Raw genomic sequence first — 10,195 nt, forward strand, 5'->3', positions numbered from 1 at the left:
AACCGGATAGTGTTTCAGGTGACTAACAGTGTAGGTGTAACAGTTTGGCGTGTTTTTACTAGTGAGAGTCATCCACACAGTTTTCAAAGCATCTTACTTTTCTTGACATCAAATGCAAAACGTGTCCACACATCTACCTGTTTCTTGTGTTGACATTTTATGGCATTTTCATGAGTGTTACGACCCGGCTCAAAAGCCGCAACATAAATAAGGAGACGGACACCAGAATTTAGGTGAGAAGAGGTTCTATCTTAAAATGCGTTGCAAGTTGGCTAAAATAGCTGGTACTACCAAGGCAAGGGCTAGCGAGCCTACCCTGAAAGCCTGCCTCAGGTATGCTTTTATCCACACCTGACTAGGCGTGGCCAATTAGCAACAGCTGAACACACTGAGGAGATTAGGGGCTGCAGAGGGGGCGTAAGAATGAGAAACAGGGACCATGGGAGCTAGCTGTACCATTTCCCATTGAGTTGGATTAAATGATTAGCTTGTGTTAAGTGTAAAATTAAGCCTTTTCATGTTTTTATAACCTTAATACTATAGGTTTTCACATGCGTGCACACGTTCTTATCTTCTTCGGCTCTTATTATCTTGGTTTCCCTGACGACCACCTCTTTTTCCTCCTTTCAGCACCTCTTGCCCACACCCTGCTCTCAGATGAGTGTTAAAAACTGTAAGTACAACTCGGGGAGCTTTTCTTGAGTAAAGCACTTATGGGCTGTATCCACTTTGAAAATGGTGAAAAAATAAAAGGAATAAATGTTTTTGTTTTTTTTTTGTCAATAAAGGAAATAATAATGGAATAAAAACAGAAACATTTCCACGATACCCGTTTCTTCGGTTGTACATTTTCAGAAAAGTTAGTGATCCCAGTTTGTTTGGGGGATTTTATGTTTTTAAATTTTGTTTTATAATATAATACACATACTCACAAAAATGCATTTTCCTTACAAGTGTGGAACCATTTAATGGGAAATAAACCGACTTTCCATCAGCATAAGATTAAGATTGCCAAGAAGCATTGTTAGAACAAATAATCGACCAAACACAACTTTCCTTACTTTGTGTGCAAACACACACGTATCCCACTGGTGACTGATTCCTCATAGGCATACAAGTATCCCGGAAACAACTGCTGTCACGAATCCAACAGGATAGTAAAGCTAGAATAGTGAAGTCTCATCAAATAAGAGAAGGCGCTTCCTGTTGAACCTTTCAAAGTAAACGATGTAACTTTTATAAAAGTGCTTTGCGCTTTTAGTCTGTCTCTATTTTTCTCAGATGTGGCGATAATGTCAGTGAATTTAGCATATCTGTTGATACTGATGCCGTCTTTACGATTTTTGCCAAACTAAAAGTAGATGTAGTGTTTTATTTTGACAGTAAGATTTGTTTTCCGCTGAGTATCCGGGTAGCTTGACGCGGTGGGACAAATGAAGTTCATAGTCCACAGCTGGTGATGGCGGATGTTGAAAAAGAGAGCATGAAGAATTACCACATAGCTTCGGAGAAAATTAACCCGGAGGCCAGTCGCTATCCTTACTGTATAGTGTGGACACCTATCCCCGTGTTATCGTGAGTTATCGCTTTTTGGCTAAATGCTCCAGAAATCGCACGAGGTGACAGCAGTAGCTTAGCTAGCTAGCAGACGCACAGTACCTTCCTGTTGCTGCCCTTCTTCTAAAACGATTTATATTAGATTATCTTCGCTGCTAACAAATGTCTAAGTTACAGCTGTGCACGAAGAACTGTTACATTTAATGAACACGGTTTAAACTGAAGATGTTTGTACGTATAAATATAAATATGCAGATATTTGGATCACAGATACGAAGCAAACAAAATGGTAAACATGCCAGCTATTAAATGATATGCTTAAAGTCAGCCGTTGAGGATTTTGGGTCATCAGTGTTATAGTTCTGCGAAAGTATATCTTACTGAAACTTTGAATATCACAACGCAGTTGCTTTAAAACTCATACTATCGCCTTTATTTTCAGTGATATTACTAATAAATAATACACTAATCAAAATTGTGTGTGTGTTTGTATTGGCTTGTGTAATCTCAACGTTTGCAGTCAGGCCCTCTTAAATAGTACTTCAATGTGGTGATGGTAACTTTGCAGGTTTGTTTGTTTGTTTGTTTGTTATTGTTTCTCTCAGATGGCTGTTTCCCTTCATTGGTCACATGGGTATCTGTACTTCCACTGGAGTCATCCGGGACTTTGCTGGGCCTTACTTTGTTTCAGTGAGTACTGACTGAAGTTCTGCAGCATTCACCAAACAATCCTTTAGCCCTTTATGCTAGATTTACTATGGTAAAATGCCCTTGTCCGTGATAGATATGAGCGTAAAGAGCTCACTATTAGTTTTAACAAAGGGTCCAATAAAAATCGGACATGCTGTGCCTTGAGACCTGTTGCCTTTAAATCCAGTATTTCTCACTTCTGACACAGAATATAAAATAGAAATGAATAGATGGCTGTACATCTACTTGTATACACTGTGCAGTATGAGCAAATGAAGGCACAGCGCTATTGTGTTTTAATGTGGGACATCTAGGTTTTCCAGTAGGACCAGTAAGACTGTTTCACAGTAGTGTAGGCAGTCATTAATTAAGTGTGGTTTTAGTGCTACAAAGTACTCTCCCAGTAATCTCATGAGCAATTTCATACATTTGCAGTGCCACCGCTGGATTATGCTGTGCTGTGGCAAAAATAGCGATGTTTGCCTTGTGTGTCAGAAAACATTCTGTCTTTGCTGCTGTAGAAATTCCTAAAGAGAGCTTTGTTTTGCTGCACTTTTGTGTTGTCAGACTATCGTTTAACATGTTCTTTGTTTTGTTTTTTGTTTTTTTGGAATATTCAGATTTGTTTATTCCGAAATGTCATTTTCTTTTATGGGAATTGAAGGTACACTATTCCTTGTAATAGAAGAAAGAGTAAAGAGAGCTTGCAGCTTGGATCCATTTTGACTTGTATACGCAAACACAATAGTGAATCCTAACAAACAGGATGTTAGACCCATTTCCTAAATTGATGCTAAACTACATATTCCGGCTATTAGGGTGCTGAAAATGTCTCTTATTCAACCTTACATAGCTGAACAAGTTTTGCCCTAATGGTGGTGTCTTTGTTTAGTGCTTTGATGTAACCCCCCACCCAAAAGAAAAACCCCAAACAACATAAAACAGCTTTCAGTGAGCACAGGTAACTTAAAGAAATATTTCATCTTTTGCAGGAGGACAACATGGCTTTTGGACAACCAACAAAGTAAGTAATTAAATATCGTATTTTTTTTTTATTTTTGTCTCTTTACATCTGTCATACACAACAATAAAGTTTGTTTTCCTCCTTAAATCCAGATACTGGATGCTTGATGTAAGCAAGGTTTACGCCAGCGGCTCCAATGCCTGGGACACAGCCGTGCATGACGCTTCAGAGGAGTATAAACACAGGATGGTAAATATGTGGTGTTGTGTGAATGACTTTGCCTCAACTGTGAAGTGAAGAAATAGTGGGAATGATTCTTGATAATGTTGTCTTCTCCAAAGCACAACCTATGCTGTGATAACTGCCACTCGCATGTCGCAATGGCTCTGAATCTGATGCGATATGAAAACAGCACCTCGTGGAACATGATCAACCTCTGCCTCCTCGCTCTCATCCACGGAAAGCATGTGAGGTAAGAAAAGCTCAGCGTGTCTGAGAGACTGAAAAAGATAGAAAAACAGTTGATGTGGAGTTTTTAGTGGGCAAACATTGCAACAGGAAATTATTGATGACGTACTCTGGTGTATATCTGATATTGTTTCAGTACTGAATTCAAATAGCTAGGCTGGATAGTGGATCCATTCCTTTCAATTCTGCATTGTTCTGCGTGTACTGCACCACACGTCAGCAGCAATTCCCTGGCTTACTGGAACCAAACGTAACAGTGCATGAAGAAAAACTAAGATCAGTCTGGAGGCATTTCCGGTTTGCTATGGCAACAAGCTCTGTTTTTCTCTTATGTGCTCTATATTTTCTTTGGGATGAGATGCACATACAGTGAAACAGAGAGCAGAGAAGGGAGAGAAATTGGAGTAATCCTAACTAACAGCAGCCAGTCCCCAGCTCATGCCCGATCAATGATTTTGCTCAAAAGCTTCACTTTGTCATACCAAAGATTGATATTTTTTTTTCTTCTTTTTTTTCTCAAGCTTGTTAGAATTGTACACAAACTTTTTATTTTGCTTTATGGACTCTATTTCCGTGCATGTTTCTGTGGTTCAATAAATCACTTCACCGGTTTCCTGTTTTCCTGACGAAGTATAAAGATTTCAGGGGAAGCTTACAAACCCATGTAGAGGCTCAGGTCATGGTTTTTTCTTTTCTTTTTTTAAAACATCTTGTGGCACTCAACTGTAGACTGTTGCTAAAAAAACAAACACAATTATTAATCACATGAATTTTCTATCAAAATCTAACCTCAGTTACGATGATCTAGTGATGTTTTACTCGATGTTTCATTTGCTCCAGATAAGCATGAACAGACTAACGGTATCCTTTTAAAAAAAATTCATCTTCCGGGGAGCAATGAAGTGAACTACTTTCAGAGGAATGCGCATAGTATTAGTGACTACCATCCTTATTCTCGAGATATCTGAAGGCTGTCTACCTTAGAAGGAGGTGATACAGTGCAAGCCCTGTACTCAACAGCTGCTCTCTTCAAAGCCTGCCTAAGAAGTAGGGCTGAAGCCTGTGAATGAGGTTTCTCTGTGGAATCCCAGGGGTTCGGACATAATTTCACAGGTATGCCTTGAACCTGTTGTGTCTCAGGACAAGAGAGAGAGACCTGATTCTTGGGAAATAATAAGAGTGTATATAGGACATTACTGGAATGTCTTTAAATTATAGCATGACAATAAAAAAACTACACATCCCAGCAGAACTGCAGTAATTGTCAGAAAGTATCGGGAAGCGAGACCTCTGAAGTTGTCGCAGTCACTCAGTTTTTTTTTTTTTTTTTTAAATTATTCTTAATTGAAAATGTGCTCTGACTACCTGCTTGATCGTTAAAATTTTAAAGGGTTGTTTAGTATAACTTAATCACTCTTACTTACTTATGCAAAGCAGCCTCAATATTTAGTCTTATTTAATCTAAGGATATTTCTTGTGACTGCTTTACTAGTCGATTAAATTCAAGAAAAAAAATCATGCTATTCCGCTAGTCTTAACACAGATGCCACAGAAACGTGTAGCCCTTTGTGCTATATATAGTGTGCGTACACACACACAATTTAAGTTTGCTGAGTGCGGCTTAACATAAGCATCGCTAACATCATCGACCTTCTTTCCTCTCAAGTTGATTAAGAGTTGAATTTTATTTATATAGCGCCAAATCAGAACAACAGTCGCTTCAAGGCGCTGTATATGTAAGGTAGACCCTACAATAAAACATACAGAGAAAAACCCAACAATCATATGACCCCCTGTGAGCAAGCACTCTGACAACAGTGGGAAGGAAAAACTCCCTGTTAACAGGAAGAAACCTCCTGCAGAACCAGGCTCACGGAGAGGGGCCATCTTCCGCGACTGGTTGGGGCGAGAGAAGGAAGACAGGATAGAAGACATGCTGTGGAAGAGAGACAGAGGTTAATAACAGTGTGTATACAATGTCGTTAAACGTCCCTGTGATCAACTGAACATTTGCTACTTTGCTCCGACACAGCGTACATGCAACCCTTGCTTTCTAGAACATTTAGAGATGTCTTGTGAGGCTGGCATCAGTTACTTTCCATTTTGCTTGTTTATCCCAAAAGTCCAGACACCAGTGTGTGCGATGTCTGTGCTCTAATTAACGTATTTTTCTTAGTTTTTTAGCTTTCCACACCAGCTGCTTGTTTTGCCTCTCAGCAGGGTTAAACAAAAAAAAAAAAGACGTGTCTATCATCTACACTGATTGTTGCCATAGCTACAGGAAGAACAAGGTTGAAGATGCCATGTCCCTTGTCTTCTGCTGGTCATTATAAGGGCTGTGGTTGGGATGGGAGGGGGCTCATAAAAAAATAAGAGCTCATTCCCGCGATTTGTATTTGTGTACATCACCGCATGCTTGTTTCCTCACCTTGGTTTTCCTGTCATCTCTCTCCAGCTGTGCAGGCTTTCTGAAGACCTGGCTGCCTTTTCTGATGCTCATGGGCATCGTCCTTACAGTGGCCCTGGCCCTCAACCTCCGGTGACCTGGGAGCAAGTCTAGGGACATGGTGGAAACCCCCTCGTGGGTCAGAGGTGGCGCTGACCTTTTGAACAACACAGGAGAGGGGAAACCAGTAACAAAGACTCCTCACCTCTGAGAGAAGATTGATGGACAGGATTGTTTAGGACATGCCTGATTGCTGGCTCGAGCATGATCACTGGCTTTACTGCCGTGTGGATGCTAGAATGTCCCAGTGATGGAAGTCCATTTATAATCGCCTGCAATGACCAGGACTACACAAAAGCATTTATTGGATTCTGAATATTAAAAGTGTGACTGGCGGTTTTAAGCCATTGCCGCCTGCAAAGTGTAACAGTAAACAGTTGAAAAGAAGTACCTACATTGTTGAACTCTTTGAGGGAAACACATCCATGCCTTGCTTTCAGATTTTACTCGGATTGGGATTGTAATCCCATGATTCAGTGCTTCCAGGATGCCAAATTTATAGCAGGGCGCACCAACATGTTAGTTCAGTTAGCTGCCTTTCTGCAGGAATCTATTGCATCTCATGCTTGACCTAACGTAGCTCTTCCACAGCACTGCAACGTCTACCTAAATACACAAAAGCAGTTTGTTTTTGTGCATTTTCTTACTCTGTAGGATATCAAAGAGTTTGCATCTTCAAAAGGGAAATATTTTCTCAGATCTGTTGGACATGCATTACACATATCACCTCATGATACTGTTATCTATCAGTGCAACAATTGTAGCAACCTCAATGAATATGGCTGTGGTAGAAAATTAGAGAATAGATGAGCCTTTTTGTGTGACCAGCACAGACTGTGTCCTTCCATATCTTAGTCTCTCAGTAGTGGAACAGTTTGTCTGTGACTCTAAAGGTGTTGATGAAAAGCCAGCTGATGTCAGAGGTATGAAACCTGCTGCGATTTCGTTTTGTTGTCCCTTTGCTGCGTTCGACTTTTACGAGAAAAAGCCAGAGTCAGTGCCTCGAAACGACCTCTCTTTGCATTTTCAGCTTTATGGTCATTTATGACTCCTCCTTCTAAAAAAGAAATGCACATGATGGTTGGCACTCAAAATCCGTTGCCATGGCTGTCGTGAACGGCTTCAAATCCCCTCATTGTTTGCAATCAAACAGGGAAAAAAGTGTTGAGCCCTCTCTTTGTCTGCGGTGCTGCCAGAAGCAGCAGGTAGCCAGGATCCTCAGGTTTTTTTCACGCTCACCGACCCCTGTTGAAAATCCCCCGTTTCCACCTCGGCGCCTGACCAGCGTTGCTCGCTCCTGCTGTTTTTCACCTCTGCAGATCAGATTGGAAGGTCATTGTGAAATGTCAGCACTGTTTCGCAAAGCTTTGATGTATACCGACCAACATCCTGCAATAATCCAAAGTAGATGTCATTTAAGTGTGAGCTTAAAGGGGTTTTCTGTAGTAACTCCAGGGCTAACACCATTTTCAGGCTCCTGTTGGAAGCAGAATTTCTGTGGCCTCTAGTTCTGTGTTTCACCCATGTTGCCTGTAAATACTTACACATCAGACTGTACATCAGGTGCTCTTTATATACTTTGCTAACTTGATCACTCTTCAGATTTGAATGGCCCTCTTTACTGTACTTGTAATGTCTGCTTGGCAGTGAGGCAGACCTGTGCCTGGATGAGTGTGTGTGTTTGTGCGTGTTCTGCACACTAGAGAGAGCATGCACTTGCATGCCAGCATGTGTGTATTGCATGCATGCGAGAGTGAAACTGTTGGAGAGGGATGTTCGTGGTTGGCTCATAGCGATCGCTTCTTGATTATTAATCTGCTGCATATCATTGCAGCAAACTGCCTAGTAATTGATTTCTATATTTATTACTCAGTCTTTCCCTTAATCTCTTTAAAATGTTCTGTATTCACTGGTAAAATTGAGTGAAAATAAATAAAATATTAGATTGTACCAGACCTGCCTGTTTGTGTTTGAAATGGCCAATCTGGATCCCAACTAGGTTGGCAGCTCTCTATAAAATATAAAAACATTATATTTAGTAATACTTTAAAGATACAAGAAAAAAAAAATGTTCTAGGGTAGAATCGCACCCAGCCATCTGCAGTAGCCTTTAGTATAAATGAGTTGCCTTCTCAACCAGGTGAGATGTAACAACACCCACAGGGAGAAAAGGGAAGCTGCTTTTTAAGACTTATTGTAACATGAAAATTGATTAAAAATCATCAGTGATTCCTTGAAGTATCAGTGTAAGCATAGCACACTATTTTCTAATATTTTGTAGATAATTAGATTATTTTTTGGTTATTAATTTGCATAGCTGAAAAACTGCTATGATGATCAAAGAGCGAGTACTTTAACTAGCTGGGATCTGGATTGTCAGCTTTGGGAGCTCAAAGTTTAAAAAAAAAAAAATCTAATCTGGTAAAGTATTTGTTTTGTTCTGAGGGGAGAGTTTCATGTCTTAAATGGTTGATTTCAAATGTGTGCATTGCTCCCTTTGACAGAACAGAACAAACTGCCTGTAACTGGAGTGAAAAGAGAAGGAGACACCAGTGCACGACTGAGCAACGGGAACACTTGTGCCACCAAGTCTGGGAAACTGATGCCTCGCCGGAACTGAAGAGGCAGCAGCAGTGAATTATATCTCTGCTAGCTTGGGAAGTCATCATAACATGGCTCTTATTTCTTAGGTTATTCATCAGAATTATTTTTCTCTGAGTGAGCATGCAAAGACCAGAACCATTTATAGCGCAAAAGGCTAATATGATCAATAAGACAATTAACGCAGCAAACTTGGACATGAGACGTGTAGTTGTAACCTACATGAGGCCTTTTGTGGAGATAAATTTAAATGAAAGGTGCTTTTTGCATCATAAAATGACATTTATTTGCAGTGGTAGAATAGGTCAGTAGCCCTTTAAAAATGCATATGTATGCCCTAAGATGTCAACTATTTCTTTTAAATGACTGAGCTGAGCAGACTACACTGCTGGGTCCAAGAAGGAGCATGCCTTTAAAGAAAACGTGGAAATGTGCTCATTATGCCTAAACTGCAGTGATATTTAAGGTGCAGACTTGGTGGACCTGTCTGTGGAAAATCCCAGTAGAAACAAAGAGTAAAGTGAAAATCCCTTTGGTGTTCTGTAATTGCGCTAAATGTCAGAAAACGGACGGCAAACGGTGTCTTTGAATGTGAAACCTGTCCTTAATGAAGCAGCTCATTTAGCGCACTTTGAGGCATAAAAGGCAGTGGAGGAATGAACGGTCCTTTTGAGAGCAGCCGGCATGCCTCACAACATTGCCGCCTGTAACACATAAATATGAAGGTATATTTCTGAAAGAGAGATTGTGAAGATCAGCAGTACTTTGGGCCTATTTAAGGGCGGCCATGTGCGGGAATGCCACACTGAGTGGGGATGATGTGAATGGTTTTAGATGTTGCCTCCTGCGGTGCCTTGTTGTATCCAGGAGCCGGGTCCTGGAATGCGGAGACCTGTGGCCACAGCGATTCAGACCGCTCACAAAAGACAGTTGGGATGCTATTATTAGCGCCACCATCCATGTATACTTATACCAGTCTGCAATGTCAAAAACCCTCCTTTGTTTCTCTAATCCCAACATATCTTCTGTGCTGCAGATCATACAGATGCGAACTCTGAATGTGTCCGACTTCCAGCCTTAATGCGTATAAAAGTTATTATAGATTTGTGGCTCTGCTTTTCTCTCGCTTGAATTCGCATCATTCAGTCGTGACTGCTGTGTTTCATCAGGGCTGTCAGCAGGAGGGATGATGCTTTAAGACTGAGTCATGATATGCGAGAGCCTTGCTCGTCTTTAAATACTCTCGGAAGTCATTCAGGTAGTAGTCTTTGGAAGTTGTCGGAATAAATTTATAAAGAAGAGGAAGTCCTCGCAGCTCTCATACTCAGCTGCCAAGTGGCCAAAAGTCTCATTATCTAGTAGATCATCGTGGTGTTAAAGAAAAGGGGGGATCAAAGGCTGAAGGTTGG

General features: G+C 40.7%; 1 protein-coding gene across 1 annotated transcript; it reads left to right on the forward strand.

The window, feature by feature from the left end:
* Nucleotides 1-1,433: 1,433 nt before the first annotated feature.
* tmem222b (transmembrane protein 222b) lies at nt 1,434-8,140 on the forward strand (the record flags this gene model as incomplete). Its single annotated transcript, XM_082522219.1, is given in 7 exon segments — nt 1,434-1,452; nt 1,455-1,575; nt 2,163-2,247; nt 3,240-3,271; nt 3,364-3,460; nt 3,553-3,683; nt 6,135-8,140. Coding segments are annotated over 7 exon segments (573 nt in total). The 3' UTR covers nt 6,223-8,140.
* Nucleotides 8,141-10,195: the final 2,055 nt, after the last annotated feature.

This window comes from Aulonocara stuartgranti (genome assembly GCF_965226115.1).
Source record: "Aulonocara stuartgranti genome assembly, chromosome: 22".
Lineage (NCBI taxonomy): Eukaryota > Metazoa > Chordata > Actinopteri > Cichliformes > Cichlidae > Aulonocara > Aulonocara stuartgranti.